This window comes from Leuresthes tenuis, unplaced genomic scaffold, assembly GCF_036924035.1.
Source record: "Leuresthes tenuis unplaced genomic scaffold, fLeuTen1.0.hap1 SCAF_8, whole genome shotgun sequence".
In the NCBI taxonomy this organism is placed as follows: domain Eukaryota; kingdom Metazoa; phylum Chordata; class Actinopteri; order Atheriniformes; family Atherinopsidae; genus Leuresthes; species Leuresthes tenuis.
In genome coordinates this window covers 34,792,205-34,812,599 of record NW_027325362.1, presented here as the reverse complement: position 1 = coordinate 34,812,599, position 20,395 = coordinate 34,792,205, and the positions used below count along the sequence as shown (strand labels likewise).

Sequence of the window (20,395 nt, the reverse complement as noted above, 5' to 3'; positions counted from 1 at the left end):
CCTAAAGAATGAGGCCTTTTGGCCCTGCTTGACCTGTAGGTTGCTTGAGGCCTGCAGGATTGGTAGCTGTGGAAGTTAGAACTAGGGCATGGGAAGGTTACGGCAAGGCGCATGGAGAAGAACTTTAAGTTGAGTTCAAGTATATTCTGGCAAGCCATTTAGTGGCTCAGAAAGGGAAAGCAGAGTCCGTCCCAGGTCGTACTTGTCCTTGGTGGAGAACTTATGACCTGAACTTGGAATATCGATAAGTGGTGGAGGGAGCACTTTGGGAATCCACTTAATCCAACCAGCGTTTCTTCCATTGAACATGCAGAGTCTGAGAACTTGGGGGAAGACTTACCCTCTCACCTTAGGAGAGGTTGCCAAGGTAGTTAAAAAAAAGCTTCCTGGCATTAAGGTGCCAGGGATTCGTCTGGTTTGAGAGAAGTCAAGATTCGTCCTGAGATGCTGAAGGCTCTAAAAATTGTGAGGCTGTCTTGGCTGACATGCTTATTCAATGTCCCATAGAGGTCTGGACAACACCTGTTAAGAGGCATTGTTATATTTGCTACATAGTTGTTACATTTCTGTAGAACTGTTACTAAACACATTGAGAATAATGAAGCTTGGACAATGAATATCCATGAAAATGTCTTCTTCTATATGCTCTGCTTGGATCGAAATAGGGAGACATTTCGTAGACCTTTATAGTGTTGACTCAAAGCTGACAGAGCTGAGTATATTTAATTTATCCTCTTAACTTTAGTTGTCAAAACATATTCTGAGGGATGGTATTCACAACTTCAACCATGTATGATATCTCATAAAGTCTTCAGTATTCTCCTAAATAGTTAAGTTTTCCATTTTAATGCAGTAATCGACTAGGGTTGCGATGCTCAACATCATCCAAAGGGAAACTTTACTGAGGTGTTCAGTCCTTGTGTATCTCTGCTGCACAGTAGAGCTGAAAGGAGAGTTGCCTGGCAAAAAGCCTTCCTCTGGCAGACATTTACTGGGTAAATGCAGTTCAGCAGGAAGACATCAACATTTATTTAGACTTAACTGCTCCTTATCTTGTATCAGTCTTGTATCACTGTCTATTGAGGCACAGTTTTCAGTATTTATTTGATTAATGCAAAGAGTAGTGGTAGTGTGGTGGTTAGCACCATCACCTCACAGCGAGAGGGTTCCCGGTTCAACTCCCTGCTGGGGCCATTGTGTGGGGTCTGCATGTTCTCCATGTGTGAGTTCTCTCCGGGTCCAAAAACATGCATATTACATTAATTGGTGACTCTAAAATTGTCCTTAGGACACTGACAGGTTGTTTGTCTCTGTGTGGCCCTGTGATGGACTGGCGACCTGTCCAGGGTGTACCCCGACTCTCGTCTGATGACTTCTGGGATAGGCTCCCCAACGGATTAGAAAATGGATGGATACCACAAAAAAAAAATGTTTGCCATGCTTGTTATCTTTTTTTCCTAGTTTGTAATGTCAAAATTAATTATAGTTTGTTTTCTTTGGCGCCGTAATGACGTCATGCGATCTCATCACACCGGCGTGATCATAGACCTCAGAGGGCTCAGAAGTTTTCAGTACAAAATCTACTTCCTCTACATGAAGTACAAAACAGTAGACACATTCTTTTCAGTGTAACTCACAATGCCTGGAGCTGTGACAAAATGTTGGGTGTTGGGCCAAAACAGGCGAGGGGGACAGGAGAAGAGGGGCCCACCATATTGGAACAGAGAGTCGGTGGTGGGTGTGGGAGTGTGGGTGACTCTGATTAAAGGTAAATACTTATGTATTTGTGTAACACACAGAAAACGTGTTCATACAGTAACCTAGAAGTGCGCCAGGGAAAAGGTGAGGCTGATTAAGACATTTCACACTTTACGCACAGGGTTTTTAACATTGGCACACAGAGACGATCAGGGGCTTGTTAGATCTTAAGCTGTAGATTAACCATCAAAAACAGCAAGTCACTAACTTTAACCACCGACTAGTAATGATGCTGTGAAGACGGGATAGAAATTGGGGGCGCACACGCTCAATGCACGTCACAGGGAATAATATTAGGACAATTACACAAATAAAGTTACTCACCAAGAAGCCACCCATCGTGCACAGTGCCAGCTTGAAGTACAATACTCTTTGAATTTCCTCTTTAATATGCTTAATTTATCAACTTCAATTTTTGAACTGGCAACCAGAAACAAGTTGAATTTCTGCTCCCACATCTTCCAATTATCAGCAAGGTTTCCATAAAAAAGCTTAGTGTAGGCGGTGGTTGTAATTGTGTCTGTTTTTAGCCTTTTATTTTTTACTAATGTAACCGTGTTATGTATTAAAAGAGAGACGTAGAGAAAGCCTTTTCTGATGCTTTTCTGATCACATATATATAGAGAGAATACTATGGGCCTGTAGGCAATATACATCACAAGGTTAATATTAAATCAAAAAGCAAGAACAAAAGTTCAGAAGGAGGAGGCTGGATCACATCATAAAAAGATGTAAGTTTTCCCTGCAGATCTGATCAGCTCAGAGACTGACTAACACTTAGGTATAGGGGGCCTAAAACAAAAGGCAAATTCATTTTTTTTAGTTAGCTGTGAGTTGACAAACTAAATGAATAATGTACAATTTGCAACAATGTGCATTGGATAATGAAGGTTTAATCCTGTCTAACCATGTACTAGCTTTGACTTGACTTGTTTTTATATGGATGACAGTTTACGATAACCACTTGTTGTCATTATTCATATGTTTTCTTCTTCTTTCTGTCTCTGCTCCTTGTGGGTTTTCTGTTGTAGCAAACTGCATCCCCCAGTGCCAGAATGGAGGAATGTGCCTCAGGCCTCAGCTCTGTGTCTGCAAACCTGGTTCAAAGGGGAAAGTGTGTGAACAGACAACAGTGCCCACACACTCCCATCCAGCCCTGCCTGGATATGGACCCACCAACGGGCACACAAATGGAAACAATGTAGTGCCCCAGCGGCCCATACCTCAGCAAGTGTCGCCTAATGGTTATGCCTCTGGCTATTCTTCAGCTACCAATATGGCCCAAATGAAGCTAACTGTCAAGGCAGCCCCCCAGTTTGTGCGACCCTATTACATTCAACAGCACATCCAACAGCAGTAAGTACTAGCCTTTGATTAAAGCTTTATTTCACTGGGGAGCAAGTCCCAGACTGGATGCTATCTTGTGCCAATTTCACTTTCATGAATTTTCATGAACTGACACGACCAAACTGCCTAATACATACAGCTCCACTTTTTTTTTTAGCTTACTATGTAAGAATTTATTTGATTAACCACAACTATTCAAACATACAAGACAGTGCCATCCTTAAACACAGAAAGAATGTGGAACTTTCTTAAACAAATCCCATGTTTCTTCAGGTTTTCAGGGAACTAATATGAGAGAAAAACCCTGAATTTGTTAATGAACTGTCCATGTGCAAATCAACTATTTGTTCTAGTAGTAAACTTTCAAAGTCGGGATTCTTTATGAATTGAATGTTTTGTAGAATGGTGATCAGTTTAGGTTTTTACACACACAACAGGTATAAAAGTGAGCTTACAGGTGGACTGATTTAAAAAGAGAAAAAGAAGGTAGTTTGGTTTTCTGGTCTTGACCCAAGCAGAAGTTTAGCTCTAGTTCACACTACTTTTCAAACTGGTATTTTTTATGTCGATGAAGAGGTAACCTTATTCATGTGTCCATGAAAAACTAACTAAAACAGACTGCAGCTGTGTTAACAATAGAAGCGTTTTTTAGCGATGCAGAATATATGTTTTATATTATCCCGTGAATTGAAAATAAGATGTTTTTTCCACTGCTGATATCCTGTATCTAAAGAAACCACCCGTGTAGTACCTGTTATCTCTGACTAAAGTTGTATTTTTTTCAAATTGGCTGTGTTCAATTAGATACCAATACTCCTCTTTGGACAGCAATATTTTGAATTATTTCGTCAGGTTTTTATAAATATGAACATTGAGTTGTTATTGTCCACTTTTGGAATTTCTTTTGAGGAAACACTGGAAATACTGACATAAACACTGAAATGTCACCATTGTCTTTTAACTTCATACACTTTCAGAATATACTGATTAAGTCCATTGATGTAAGAATAAGTAGTGTTTTTTTCCCAGTACTTCCACACATGGAATTGAAATGCTTTGATTCTTACTGTCACTGCAGCAGATGACTGGAGAATGTACAGTTCTGTCACACACAGAAAAATGGCTTCAACACCTTGTCAGTTCCAGTTGGTAAAGGTAAACTTTGAGCTTGTTGATGAAAATATTCCAAAGAACCCAGCACTTTGTCCAGTTAATGTCAACACATGTCACATGCATGTGAATGACTACGTTATCTGTGTTCTGGTTTTACATGCACACTGCAAAATGTCAAGTGGGGATTTTTATGCTTTGAACAAGCACAAGTAATTGTTACCAGAGCTGTGTCCTCCAAAGCTGCTCTCAATTTGCAGGGGGGATTTATCTCTCACGAAGAGCTAGTCTCCTTCTTGTTTAAGCCAAAGTCTGCTTGTGTTGTCTAACACAATAAAAAAAATAAATTGTAAAAGATAATTTCCTTGGTAAAAACATCTCTTCAAATCAGTACTGGAAGCAGCTAATTGAAAGTCTTCTCCAAGCAAAAATCTATGTAGAAAAATGTCAGACCAATATCTACGCACATTGTTTCACTGTTCAACTGCATGGATTATCCAGTGTTGTGTTGCCAAACCTCTGAGTATCTTTTTCCTTTGCCCAAAGAGCTGGGCTATGTCTGTTTCAGATGTACAGTAATTCTTCTGGTCAACATTCAAAACCACATCATTTACCACATTTTTGAAGCATTAACTCAATCTGTTGGTTCACATTGTGAACAAAAGGTTCCAGTTATGATAAAAGATATGCAGTTTTCATTTTGACCCCCCCCCTCCTCCGAGTTTGCTAAAAAATGTATATTGATTTGTGTCTTGGTAAAAATTAGTCATCAGAAATTATTTTGACACGAGAGATAATTTACACAGCTGAAGCTCGTGTGAAAATATTAATGTAGACACCTCTTTGTACATCCTAATTATTTCTTTACAAAGACATATAAAACATGTATGTATACGTTATAGTAGTTCTGAGTTGTTTTTGAAGCTGGACAGCTCTTCCTAAGGTCCGTTTCACAAAGCAGATTTAGTGAAAACTGAGTTTTTTAACGCTGAAATGAGGGAAACTCTGAGTTTTCCGTTTCACAAATGGAGGTAAGTCAAACCAGACAAAGAGGGGTAACTCTAGCCTATTTCAGAGAGAAAGATAACTTAAGCTTTCGGTCAGTTACCGTAGTAACAGACTCTATGACCCTAACCTGGTCGGGACCAGGTTTTTCTCTGTGAACCTCGAGTTTCTCTCTCTATCTCCGCCCTCTTTCAGTCACACGCCATTTGATTTCCTCATTCGTACAGTCAGCAGGCGAGTTTTGGCGTAGCCTAGTTCTTCTAGTTCTGGAAGTCCATTAGGCACAGTAGGAGGCAACTTTTGTCACGAACATGTCCTTTAGACAACGATCCTGTGGATAAAGGTGCAGTATTACTGAGCAGAGAATTAAATATTCGTCGGGAGATGGTTATCAGACCGCGCATAGATGTTTTAGCGTTTTCAGACAATTATCTTTTTGAGCGGCACCATCAGAATCTGTTGGGACAAAAGAAAAAAGAAATAAATATTTGTATGAATAGGCTTAAAAAATACATCTGTAGGCCTGTTACATTTTCTAAAGGCACTTGTGTCTCGGGGGGGTGGACTCAGAGGATGAGCTCCCTCCAGGAATTCCCCCAGCCTCTGGCCTTCCAGTATTCTGGCTTAGGGCCAGTGGCTCTGCCTCTGTTAGAGGTGGCGGTGCAGGGCCACCACCCGTTTACAGGCATCTGCCTTCTTTCTGTTGGCTGAGTAGAAGTCTGTGTTAGTTTAAATAGGCTTGATTATTTAAATGTCTTCATAAAGATGAAGACATTTATGTGTGTGAAAACAGCATTATGTTGGGATAAAACAGCTGCACAGTCAAATAGCCACTTAATATTTACTTTACAGTGTAAAACATGATCAAAATGAGGTGCCTCCATGCCGAGGTCTGACCTGTTTCAACAATGTTTTTATATTTCATCTTAAGCTGCTGCCCAGTGCGCTTCTCCCCTGTGGGATTGCACCTAAATGAAATAAATGAATAGGCTGCCATTCAAGCAGTTTCCCCTGTAATATTGTTGTGATTGCAAAGGACTACATTTAAACTTAGGCACTGACCCGAGCAGCAACGTTCTCCCACGCCGTCTCCGTCTCTTTTGCAGCTGCAGCGTGTTTAACTTCTTTCTAAAAACATGTTGAAACTCGCCGTGTGAGCGCATTCAGATTTCCAATTGGAGGTTGGTGAAAAGCGTAGCCCTCCTCTTCCCTGTTGCCATGGTGACTCATCGAATGGGGGCTCCATTGATGCTGGCTTTTTATAGTCATGGCGCAGGCGCTTATTGAGAGTTTTCTCTCTCAGAGTAGATCAACTCAGAGTTCAGGATTAGACTCAAAGTTTGATGAACCTGCTTTGTGAAACGGACCCCAGAGCAGCTGTGACAAATACTTTGCGTCGTCCCAAGAACAGAGGCAGCATTATGGAGTGTTGTGATGGGTTACAGAGAGCATTGTGAATGAAGAGAAGACATAGGTCAACAGTGGGACAGGAAGCTAACAAAGCTTCTCAAAAGTGGTAATGTGGTCACAGATGTGAGGATGAGTGAGCAGGTGTGTGTGAGAGCTCTGGATATACTTGCTTCTTAAGAAAGGCACCTGATAATAGGAACATTTGACTATTATGACACTTGCCAAACTCCAAAAGAAACTTAACGCAAGATTTACTGAGCTAAAGCTGCACTGAACTACAAACAGAGGCATTAGCAGCTTCTTCGAATATTCCTTAAAAAAAAAAAGAAAAAAGCATAGCAAATTAGCATGTAAGCAAAAAGAGCTGACCTAGTAACAATCAGTAGCCAGTAGTCCACCAACAACACAGGCGCTGCTTGGCATAAACAAGACCCTGATTACCTGTTCAAATAGTGAAGATGAGCTCTTTGGCTCAACGTATGGGAATATAAACCTACTAGTGTGTCACAGCTTCCTGATTTGGTAATGTCTACACTTGTGAACAATGCAGGTGAAAATGTGGATGATAACATTCCCGAGAAACAAGTTATGGTGTGTCCATTGAAACGAAACAATGCAAACAAAGAAGCGTAAAATAAAATCAGCGGGTATTGTTTGACACTTTCAAGTTAGAGATTCTAAGTCTAATTACATTTCCTCCAGTTACGTTCTGATGATGTGTTCCTCAGGCGCCCCTAATACATTTCAATGAGTGATGAATAATCTGTCCCTTATGCCGATGTCTCATCCTTGCAGCACGTAGCACAGCCTCATCAAGGGCAAATTTTAAGACATGCTTTTTCGAGGCTGTAAATCATGATACAATCTGTAGTGAGCTACAAGCACAAAGCTTAGTAAATCAGTCTGCATGAATAATTTAAATATTCTCTTTGACTTTTGTGCTCTCAAAGGGAAACTGTGTTCACACTGTCACTGGGTCTCCTTAATAGATGCCAGCAGTAACATTTTAAAGAAGAAAACTGTGTCTGCCCCAAGTAAAAGCAAATCTGTCCCTAAACGCTCTGGAAGGGTTAAGAGTTTTCTGGTGTGGCCTGATTATGCCACCATGATATTGGTTTAAGAACAGTGATTCTCCTTCATGATTTTCCGTGAGTGAGTGCCTAATAATGCAGGCTAATATTAACAAACCATCTAATTGATTTTGGAGAATACAAGATTCCTAAATTTACCGTATTTCATGGGTCTTGGGCACTCCAAAACAGTGTAGAATACATTTTTATCTTCCAGCCTAAAGTTCAGCACTGACTGTTACAACTTCAGTAAAACCAGTACAATAATTGTTATACTGTGGGTCATTTTTCAAACCACCCTCTTTTTTATAAACTCATTTGTCAAGTGAATCATGTCATATGTGGCCAGCACTTTAAGAAGAAGAAGGGGTACAAGCAGAGGGGCACAGACAAATGTTCAGGGGTAATGCTGTGTGTGTCAGCACTAAGATATCAGAAGCTCTTTAATACAATTCCCATTTGATGTATTTGTGCTTATAAGGTTACAAAAGGATGTGATGAAGAATGCTTCCCCATGATTGCAGTCCTGCCCATAAATCATAGCTGACAGCCTAATGCTATTGTAATGGCTGCCACTGTGGTTCAGCTGAAAGAGTCAAGTGCTGTAGCTGAAAGTATTGAAGCTCTAACCCGTGAAAGGTGTGTGGGACCCATTGCTGTTTCCCACGTGGATTATTTCTGCACGAGCTTGGCCTTTCACAAATGCTACTCAGCAGTGTTGACCAGACCATTTAAAAACAAGTTTTAAGGGTTAGAAAATAATAGTTTGATTTGATTAAAGGATTTCAATGAAAAATAAAGCTAGTTAATTGTGCATTAAACTTATGTTTCAGTTTTCTTGGCTACATGTGAAGGATTGAATACATTTCAGTCTTTTAGGGAGCAGCCATTCCTTTATAGCAAACAGCCTCAAGAGTAGAGAATAGATGTTCCAGCACTTATTTATTCTGTTACTGTTATCTTAAGATCATGAGCTGATTATTACATGGATTATTATTTTGCAATTATGGGCCATATGAAAGTCAACAAGAGCAGCACTGATTGTCTGTTACATCTTTAAAGAATGCTGTTCTGACTTTTGGATTTAAATGGTTAAATGATTTGTTCTGATTTACTTTATACACGGCATCATAACTTTTCGGGGCAGTACTGCTGGCACCGGAAAGAAGCTGAACTCACCAAAACAGTCAAAGATGATTGTTGATTGTTTGTCTTTGCAAATTGTTGCATGGGATTGTTTGTGTAGGAGAGGAAGGAATTTTCAGATCCTTGGGCTTGTGGTAAAAATAGAGTATGAATATATCTGTTTGATTAGTTGTTGGTGATTGGAGCAACCATGTATTCTCCTCATCCTCTATACTGAAAGTAAAGGTGTGAAAACCCATGTACTACTCTGTCTGAGATACTGTGTTTCGCATGTTTTATCTTCTCACTTCTCACTGTTGGAGATAGTTTTTACACTCAGCCCAGTTAACTGCAGCTTCACTCAGCCAAATAGGACATTAATTGTGATAATATTGCGCTGAGATGTTATATACAGGAAATTTGCCCTCCACTTTTAACCTATCTAGGTTGGCAGCTGTTGAACACACATGCACAAGGTCACACACTCATAGAGACAGATGCCATACACTGGAGCAGTGGGCAGCCAATGGGGAGCCCAAGGTGCTCAAGGCCTGAGGATGTCAATTGATGTCAGTTCACCAATCTTTTTGAGTGGGAATCGAATTGCCACCCTTCTGGTTATTGGACCGCCCACTTTAACCACTGTGCCACAACCGCCCTCGGAATGAGGAGGCTTATGAAAATAGAGTGAATAAGACATGAATAAGACATGCTGATGTGTTGCCTCATAACAGATAAAATTGTCAACTTGTTCCATCTTTAGCCATAGCCATAGCATTTACTACTATAATTTTACTATTTTGATCTGATTTTTCAGATTGACCGCTGGGCAGATTTGGACAGTTAATAGTGCTGACTGAATACTTCATGGTTGCGTTTTAACCAGGAAACACCTGTTTTGTGTTGAAATACCAGACCACAAAGTAAACTCAACTCAGTCTGGACCTCGGCAAGAGACCAATTCTGCAGACTGCATAGACTATGAAAGAATCCTCCAATCAGCAAGTCAGACACTCAGATACCCAGAATAAGACTTGACGCACAATATAGAAAGCCTTTTGCCTGCTCTCAGTTGCATTATTTTTATTACGTGAAAGGGCTCTGGTGAGGTTCATCGGGTTCATTACGATAGACCAGAGTATGTCAGCCCCCTGGGGAAGAACACTTGGATGAATGGAGTGTAGAGGTTGGTGGTGGATTGTGATCGTAGCCAGAGCAGTGAGGGCCAAGACTGAACACTCAGCCCACTCCTCCCACACACACACACACACACACACAAGGTATACAGACCTCAATCCTTCAACCCTGAGTCACTGATCTGTTTATGAAGAAATGAGTAAAATCTCCTGTGTGATATTTAACACTGGCAGGCTCTTTTAACCATTCACTGGACTCCCTCCAGACTTTTCTCTCACCTTTTTCATTTGATGGTACAGCCATTGCCAATGCATGCATACCAGATATTTTGTTGAGGCTGGAACAGAATTTTATGTTTAGAACATCTATTCTTCCGATAGTATTCCCTTTTAAAGTCCAGATTTAGATGCCTTTTTTACTTCATTAGGACCAAGTCTATAGAGCTATTCTTTTTAATCTGGTGTCATAACACGTGTGCATAACCAGCAGTGAAATCACTTTATGATTTGGTGTTTTACTATATATATATATTTTACAAACCAGAACATAATGATAAGAATCAGGTTCTCACCAGGTCTTGAAATTATGCAAATACAACCTAAAATGAAGATAGCATACCATTTTAGACTGTATCATTGTTTATTTATTTCAGGAAAACTTTGGTGAATTGCAGAAGCTGTGTGTGGAAAAAGCCCACATTAGATACAGCTCTTACAAGCTACACCACAGCATTTCAATCAGGGTGAGGTCTGGACTTTGACTGTGTCACAGACCGGTAGAACACAGGACACAGATGTCTTTCAGAATAAGATTGTTTATTGATATAAACAACTGATTCTCCAGAACAGAGCGAAAGCAAGAGGCTGTGAAAGACCTGAAGCACTCTCCCCAATAACTATATTTGATGAGGGTGCAGCTATGAAAATGATCAAAACCAAAACTCTCTCCACTCCATGAGGAAAACAGAAAGGGCTATAAATGATTACAAATAAACTCTCACGCTCTCCTAATGAGGCGGACTTAAACAAAAGACGCTGTCCCGATAAACGGGGCACAAACATGATAGAACATAAATCGCTCCACGAAGTGAGGCACAATAAAACTTAACTCTTAATTCTAGGCTCTCCTTTAACGGAGGCGCAAAAGATCTCTGTAAACCAAACACAAAACTCTCCAATAGCGGAGGAACTATGAAACTTTAACGGTAACTCAAAAACGCAATTCTCTATCGGAGGTACTATGACACATTAGCTAAACCAAAATCACTCCTTAACGGAGGAACAAAATGGACTATGAAAACTTACCGTGGGCTAAACTATGACTATAGAAAAATTACAAAACAAGGATTGCTCTGTAGGAGGATCGCTCAACTACAGGCTCAAGGATTCAATACTATGGATTCTGTGGTACAAGGCACTAGATTGAAGAACCTGGCAAGTTACGACACACTGGCCCAAGACAAGGGAGACGCAGACTATTTGAATGCATGAGGAGCCAAGGGGAACAGGTGGAAACACTTTAGAATCAGGGGACACAATCAGACGCTTGACACAAGAGGAAGGGCAAAGTACCTGAAACAAGAGGGAAGTTAGTATTTCAAAATAAAACAGGAAATGACGAGACAAGACATGAATCAAAACCTAAAACGTGACAGATTGGACCATTGCAACGCTGGTCCACTGTGGTTTCAAAACAAGCCCAAATCATTAGCCCTCCACCACCGTGCTTGACAGTTTGTATGAGGTGTGACTTGTGATGTCTTGTTCTAATTAGTGCTGAATAGGGGTAAGATCTCGTGCCATGAGATCTAGCCCGCCAGAACCTAAAGAAAGAGAAGGAAAAGAAGAAGAGGAGGAGAAGGAGGGGAAGCAGCAAGCAGCCAGAATGACGTTGATAGTTTGTCTATTATAACAGAAAGATATAATCCCTATATTTGTTGAAAAATACAAAAGACGAGGAACTTGAAAAATAATCGCTTATTAAATCACAATGGCAATATTTGTTAAAAAAAAATCGCAGTTAGATTAATTTTCCATATTGTTCAGCCCTAGTTCTAATTGTATGGTCCAAAGTTGTGAACTTTAACATTTAACATGCTAACTGAGGCTCATAGTGTCTGAGATGTGGCTCTGGGCTTTTTTGCCATTTGCACAGTCCTGCCTTTGCGTTAACTTGCTGGGACGTCCACCGCTGGGAAGAACAACAATTGTCTATAATGTTGAATAATATGTGAATAATCTTTGAATAACAGTTGTGTATCATTTTACTCACAGTAGAAAGATGGACTACAAATAGTTTGGAAAGTGGTTGTTTAGTTTCCCCATTATATATATGTTGGTGCATCATATGACACAGTTTGTCTTTGAATGAACCAGTATCTATCTGAGAGTGTTGTTTGGTTTGGAATGCACCAGGATGTTGCATTTGGAGAAAATCTTTCAAAGTTTTTCAGACACTCCTGGTTATACAGAAAGACTTCTGTACTCTACTTCTTGAGTTTGTATTTTGACCCAGGTGTTGTCCACTAGAGGCTTGGTGTTGTGCCTTGTAGAAGGTTAGTCTTCTGCTTTTCACTTCCTCCATGTAAAGGTGAACCACAATGTTGAACACTGGAGAACCCATGACACAGCCATGCTTCTGTCAATAAAAACAGTACTGTATTTCAAATAGGTGGTGGAAAGACCGCAGGGCATAGTTCTGGTCAGGGGGGAGGTTGGTCCTGTTGTTTCAGGAGCCATCCAGCTGCAGCTGATCGTCTCAGGTATCACCTATCCAAAACTTACATACAGCCTTGACTCTCCTCCCTAGATGGTTTCACAACTGTTCTTATAAACCTGAAACGCCTCACCTGGTAGTTAGAACTGAAAAAGCTTTTCAATGGTGATTGAAGTGTCTTCAGAAGAAAAGAAACAAAGTCCAGTTGCTTTCTTTTCCAGTTGCTTGCTTTACCATGATCTGGATTACTTGAAAATCAACACCAACAAACACCACTGGACATTTCTTTATGTCCTGTGGGTTTGGAGGTGAGGCATCTGTGGATAGATAACTTGCTATGGTACATTATATGCCTTCTTAAAAAGATTGGGATCTGATGACTTTGGAGGCAGGATTAGTGCTCCTCAAGCCCTCCCCAAGCTGTTTGAAACAATATTAGGTGGATGGTACTTGTCAAAGTAAGATCCAGATAGATTTGATCTATCTCAATTTTATCAGCAGCGTTGAAATGAAATGATCACTGTTCATTTTATTCTACCATTTGTGGTTTTAATTTGATGGGTGATTATTTGGTGAAGAGAGTGGTCAGCTACTAAAAGTATAGAATAAAAATAAAAGTCCCCTCCCTCTCTTCCCCAGTGCTGGTCTTAATTTAGACTCAACCATTCCCATCCCATATAACACAAGATTCCTTTCCATGTCCGTGGTTATACATACTGTTCTTACTCTTGTGTAAACGTGCTTGTGTGGATGCATATTTAATGTTTAGAGTTGACACAAATTCACTATTGATAGTGACACGCAACCATAATCTTGAAGGTTTAATCACAGGATGTAAAATGAGTGGAAGTCAGTTTTTAATGTTTGCATTAATACTGTGCATATGAGCACATTAGTTTACAGATCCATGAGTGCATAATGTGAACCATTTCAGACACTGCAGGGTCATAGCGAAGGTATTTACGAGGCTATCCCTTTCTGTTTATTTATCCTCTGGCAGGAGACCTATCATATGTATAGTATGAATATTTGTCTGGTTGACAAATGACCCTTCCCATCCTGCTTATTATATATTGTCTGTATTGCCCTTGAAAGACGCATGCATGCATGTGTATATATATATATATATATATATATATACACACACATGCATGCATGTATGCGCTTGTGTGTGAACAATATATATAATATATATATATACACTGCTCAAAAAAATAAAGGGAACACTAAAATAACACTTCCTAGATCTCAATGAGTGAAATATTCCAGTTAAAAATCGTTATTCATTACATAGTGGAATGCATTGGGAACAAAATAACATAAAAATGATCAATGTAAATCAAAATGATTATCTCATGGAGGTCTGGATTTGGAATCCTACTCAAAATAAAAGTGGAAAATCACATTACAGGCTGATCCAACTTCAGTGGAAATTCCTCAAGACAAGTCAAAATTAGGCTCAGTAGTGTGTGTGGCCTCCACCTGCCTGTAGGACCTCTGGGCATGCTCCTGATGAGGCGGCGGATGTTCTCCTGAGGGATCTCCTCCCAGACCTGGATTAAAGCGTCAGTCAACTCTTGGTGCAACATGGTGTTAATGGATGGAATGAGAGATGATGTCCCAGATGTGTTCGATTGGATTCAGGGGTGGGGAACGGCAGGCCAGGGCTGTTCGGCCCTCCAAAGAAATGCATCCTCACACCATTACTGACTCACCGCCAAACTGGTCGTGCTGGAGGATGTTGCAGGCAGCAGAACGTTCTCCACAGCATCTCCAGACTCTGTCACGTCTGTCACATGTGCTCAGTGTGGACCTGCTCTCATCCGGGAAGAGCATATGGTGTCAATGGTGAATCTGCCAATCTTGGTGTTCTCTGGCAAATGCCAATCGCCCTGCACAGTGTTGGGCTGTAAGCACAAGCCTCACTTGTGGACGTCGGGCCCTCGTACCACCTTCATGGAGTCTGTTTCTGACAGTTTGAACAGAAACATGCATATTAGTGGCCTGCTGGAGGTCATTTTGCAGGGCTCTGGCAGTGCTCCCTGTTCCTCCTTACACAGAGGAGGAGGTAGCGGTCCTGCTGCTTGGTTGTTGCCCTCCTACAGCCCCCTCCACATTTCCTGGTGTACTGGCCTGTCTCCTGGTATCTCCTTCATGCTCTGGACACTGAGAGACACTGAGACACTGGGAGACACAGCAAACCTTCTTGCCACAGCTCGCACTGATGTGCCATCCTGTATGAGCTGCACTACCTGAGCAACCTCTGTGGGTTGTAGACACCGCCTCATGCTACCTCTAGGTGTGAGAGCACTGACAAAATGCAAAAGTGACCGAAACATCAGTCAGAAAGGATGCGATCAGAGAAATGGTCTGTGGTCACCACCTGCAGAACCACTCCTTTATAGGGTTGTCTTGCGAATTGCCTCTCATTGCCACCTGTTGTCTGCTCTCTTTGCACAACAGCAGGTGAAACTGATTCACAGTCAGTGCTGCTTCCTAACTGGACAGGTTGATTTCACAGAAGTGTGACTGACTGGGAGTTACATTGTGTTGTTCAGGTATTCCCTTTGTTTTTTGAGCAGTGTATAGAATAGAATAGAATAGAAAAATACTTTATTCACCCCCCAGTGGGGGAAAGTCCAATTTGTCAAGTAGCTCAAAAATATTATAAAAAAATCATAAATATTTACAAAGATTGTACATTAGACAACAATAATAATAATACTAATACTACTACTACAACTAATAATAATGATAATAATCAATCACTAAATAAATACATAAATAAATTTGAGAAGAACATGTCAGCAGTCACTGTTAAAAAGCCTTATGGCTGTAGGGACAAAGGACCTGAACCTCTCAGTCCTGCAGTGCAGTGAGATGAACCTTCACTGCAGCTGCTCTTCTGTCCTGCCAGGATGCTGTGGAGAGTGTGTCTATTATTATCCAAAACAGAATATAATTTCCTCCTCATCTGTTGCTCCACCACAGCACTGAGAGGGTCTAGCCTTCTGCCTACCACAGAACCACAGTCTTTTTCACCAGTTTGTCCAGGCACCTACAGTTTTTGTCTGTGGTGCATTTCCCCCAGCAGACAACAGCATAGAACAGTGCACTCTCACTGATAGTGTGATAAAACATGCATATCATGTCACTGCAGACATTGAAGGACCTGAGCCGTCTCAGGAAGAGGAGACAGCTGTGGCCCCTCCTATTAACTACTTCTATGTTGGCAGACAACTCCAGTTTATTATCCAGCACCACCCCCAGGTATTTTCAGGTCTGAACAGTCTCTATCTCCCCTCCATCAATGCAGACTGACTGGCATGGAGTTTTAGATCTCCTGAAGTCCACCACCAGCTCTTTGGTCTTGGTAGTGTTCAGGAGGAAACGTTTTTGTTTTTTTTTGGTCCAGCCATAGAAGGACTCCACAAGGTCCCTGTACTCCTTCTCCTCTCCACCGCGCACACATGCCACAACAGCCGTATCATCAGAATACTTCTGTATGTGGCAGGACTCTGAGTTGTTACTGAAGTCTGATGTGAACAGGGTGAAAAGAAAAGGAGCCAAAACAGTACCCTGTAGAGCCCCAGAACTGCATTCCAGTGTTCCAGAAACACATCTCCCCATCCTGACATACTGTGGTCTGGCAGTCAAATAGTCTATAATCCACGATGTCAGGGAGGGGGCCACACCCATACCTAGAAGCTTGTCTTTCAGTCTGGGAGGCCGTATGGTGTTGAAGGCACTGGAGAAGTCAAAGAACATGATTCTCACATATGAACCGGGCACATCCAGATAAGCATATGCCCGATGTAGCATGTACAGAATCGCGTCTTCCACTCCTATGTGTTTCTGGTAGGCAAACTGGAGGGGGTCAAGATCCTTAGCAACCTGCAACGAACAAGGAGTCTCTCCAAGGTCTTCATGATATGAGATGTCAAAGCCACCGGTCTGTAGTCATTCAGCTCCACCGGTTGCTTTAATTTGGGCACCGGTATGAGACAAGAAGTTTTCCACAGCACCGGGACTTTTTCCATCTGAAGGCTCATATTAAAGAGCCTCTGAAGAGGGACTGCTAGTTTGTGAGGAGAGATTATAATACAATTTCAAGTTCTTCCTCAGACAGCAATATCTAGTGTCCTCTATGACTAATACTTTGGATCCTTAGCTATAAAAGTTGCCACAGATTTGGTGATTGTCTTTCCTCTCTGAGTTGGAAGGCAAACTTTGTGTCATGAGGTTGGAGATGTTAGGTCAGAATAAGATAGTTAACATAGTTCTTCAGAGTCTTCAATCCTTTTTTTTTGTAAGTTCCTGTATGTCTGCTTTAAAAAAATCCTATCAGGAACGGTGGAAGGTAGGACCCAGATGCAGTTCTTTAAGTTCAAAAATGGTTTATTTCAAAAACACAAAAACAGGGAGCAAGGCAAAACAGAGGGCCGGATTAAAAAAAAATGCAGTAAACCAGACTATGAAAAACGAGACAAGACTATGAATAACTATGAACAAACAAAGGAACAAGACTATGACTATGAATATGAATAAATACTAGGAGGCAGGAAACCAGACTTATCTTTCGTGAAAACAACATAAAGGGTTAGTGAGGATTCTGCCATGAGTGAAAGGAAACCAGGAGACTAAATGCTGTGGAGGGAGTGATTAGTGATGAAGTGCAGCTGATGACAATGAAGCAGGTGACATGAGTGAAACTAGGTGGCAGGGGAAAAACATGGAAAGAACATAACCTGAAAACATGAGAAACTGAAAACAAGACTATTAAAACATAAACTGTGACCTGAAAAACATAAACTGTGACCTGAAAAACATAAACTGTGACAAAACCTTGGTGCATCTTCATCATGAACTCATCTCTGCTTTCATGTTCCATATCACCGAATGTTTCACAGTAACATCTGCTAACAGCAGGTTCTGCTCAGCACTTCTCACATTCTGGATTTTATATTGTCATTTATTATTATAACTACTATTACAGGTGACAAAAACACACTTTTAACTTAGGTTGGAGTGGATTGAACCCACCATTCAAATTTGGGTCTGTCTTGCAAAAATTGCATTCAGCAGAAGTTGTTTAAAAGTCCAAACTAAAATCAATCTGGATGGATCCTAATATTGACTTGGGTTAGAATGTCTGACTGAACAAGCATTAGCAGAGCAGAAAAAGTTTGGAACTACTGGGTTTAATGAAGCGAATTAGGTGTTTCAGTTGGTCAGGTCTAGGTTTCAGCAATGTTATCTGGCCAAAAAAGGGATAATCTGACGTCCAGGTTTTTTCAGCAGATTTAGTTTAGACATATTCCAAATTTAAAATGCCAGAATTCATTGAGGTCAAATTTATAAAAAGTTGTTTACTGAGCACAAGGCATAATTTGTTGCACACGGATAAGCCACCAGAGCTTAACCCCTCTGAGAATCTGCTGGAGAAGACTTTAGGAAACAGGATAACTCTCCCATCATCTACACATTTAAAAAAAATAATGAATGCAGCTCTGGATTGGAAATACATATACACATACATATTGTGACTTTACATAAGCTTGTTGAAATAATGCCACAATGAATGCTAAAAGTGGTCCAATAAAACAACATTTTTTCTAATCTTTAATTTCAATGATAGGTTGGGATTTGTTTTTTGTGCTTGTCTTATTTACCTGAGGTTTAGCTGATTAAAAAAAGTTTTATACTTTTATCTATCCATTGCGATTAAGACCGTCATCTGTCTCCATGATGGAAGATATTTTAATGCCGAGGACGTTGGTTTCAGAGAAATATGTTCACTCTAGTCTGATAAAAAAAGGGAGGGAGTTGGAAAAGGATGTTCTGGATTGGGATTCTGTTGCAGAACTACAAGAATTTGGCAAGACTTGAGGAAGTGATTTTATGTGAGAGCATTTATCCCATGACAGAGCATTGATTCACACATACTGACAAAGTATCGCATACTTGACAGAGATGATCCTGCACTGCTCCTTGTGAGTTCACACTTTCAAGCAGTTGTGGCTGCAAAGTGGTCACTGCTGAGTCAGCTGCTGGTTTCTGTCAGCTGGTAAAGGAAAAACACCTGCTGTGACATTTAGACCACAAACTTAAACGTGCTTTCAGGAAAATTTCTGAATAGCGATAGTACTTAGTCTTCTTTATCATGTTATCCATGTCAGAAAGTACAAGAATTGCAATATTCTGTGTGTTTTTTTTCCACAGGGCACCCAACCTGAAAATATACCACTCATGTATGTGCCACGTTGTTTGAAGTGATCTGTTTATCATTATGCTATTCTGAAATACTGTGATGTATCCAGAGTGGGTTCAGTGTACAGCCTCTGCCCCACACCAGGCTGGCATCCATGTAGGGGCTCTACCATGGAAGCCCACCCAAGCCAGAGGGCACCAGACACTAGACCAGTGTTTCTCAATTCCGGTCCTCATGACCCACTGCCCTGCATGTTTTCAATGTTTCCCTCCTCCACCACACCTGATTCAAATGAATGGCTCCTTATCAGGCCACTACAGAGCTTGATGACGAGCTGATCATTTGAATCAGGTGTGGTGGAGGAGGGAAACTTCGAAAACATGCAGGGCAGTGGGTCATGAGGACCGGAATTGAGAAACACTGCACTAGACCCTCCCTATTCCTTCTGGATTATTTATCTATCCGTTTATTTATTTCAATTTTTTTCAGATGTTATATTTTAATGGGTTCTTATTTTCCTGCAGGATCCGGCCTGTACCCATTCACTCTGGACACAGCCAGCAGTACGTTATAAAGCCCAAATACTACCACACACACACCACACAGACGCATGTGCAGGCCCAACCTGAGAGGCCCATTCCCTTTACAGTGGGACACAATCCCATCCACGGTAAGCCCAAAGATGACCTTTATACTGTTATCATGTTATTGATGTTTTTGAGTTGTACATTTTCACTTAATCTAATTAATATATCATAATTAGTATGTATTCAACTGTGTTGTGCCAGTCTAACTACAATTTATTAATCATAGACACTTTTTTTATTTATTCCACATTACATTTGATGTAAATTAATTGAATAGATTGAATTCATCTATCTGTCCATCTTTAGACAGACAGACACCTGCACAGGTGTTATGGAAGGGGTCTTTAATCACCAGGACTCTTTCCAGATTTGGTCATTTAGCCACAGCTGGGAAACATTGAAAAAGGACCTTGGTGAAAGAGGTGACTCCTCTTCACTGTCACCTCTTTCACCATACGTGCGAATCAGGTTCTGAAATGAAGGGATGATTCTGGTGATGATTGGTTTCCTTAGCTGGCCAAATACAAATACAATTTGAATATTTTGAATTCAACTTGATTCCATTTGGATTTAAATTAACTGGATTATAATTTTAGTAGTTTATAGGATTATTCTCTGTTTAAAGAACCTTGAGTTGACACATATTGTGAATGGAATATAATTTAATTGAATTATCTCAAGCAAAGCATCCATTTCCTACACCTGTTTAAGGGTCACAGGTAGCTGAAGCCTATTCCAGCCGCCATTAGCCCAGAGGCAGGATACCTTAAACAAACTACTAGCTCATCACAGAGCCAACACAAAAACCAACCACACTATGACAACCAGACACTCTACCAAATGTCTTTATAGGGCTCTGGGAGCAGATTCTCTGGACTGAGTTAGTCAGTGAGTGAGTGAGTGAGTGAGTGAGTGAGTGA

At 40.7% G+C, this 20,395-nt stretch overlaps 1 protein-coding gene across 3 annotated transcripts in view; it reads left to right on the top strand.

The window, feature by feature from the left end:
* Nucleotides 1-20,395, top strand: part of ltbp1 (latent transforming growth factor beta binding protein 1) — a 174,550-nt gene that overhangs the window by 23,599 nt on the left and 130,556 nt on the right. For all 3 annotated transcript variants that reach the window (XM_072391566.1, XM_072391565.1, XM_072391564.1), the window contains exons 3-4: nt 2,790-3,114; nt 19,413-19,558. In XM_072391566.1, the coding sequence (XP_072247667.1) occupies nt 2,790-3,114; nt 19,413-19,558 (471 nt within the window). The remainder of the gene's footprint in view (nt 1-2,789; nt 3,115-19,412; nt 19,559-20,395) is intronic.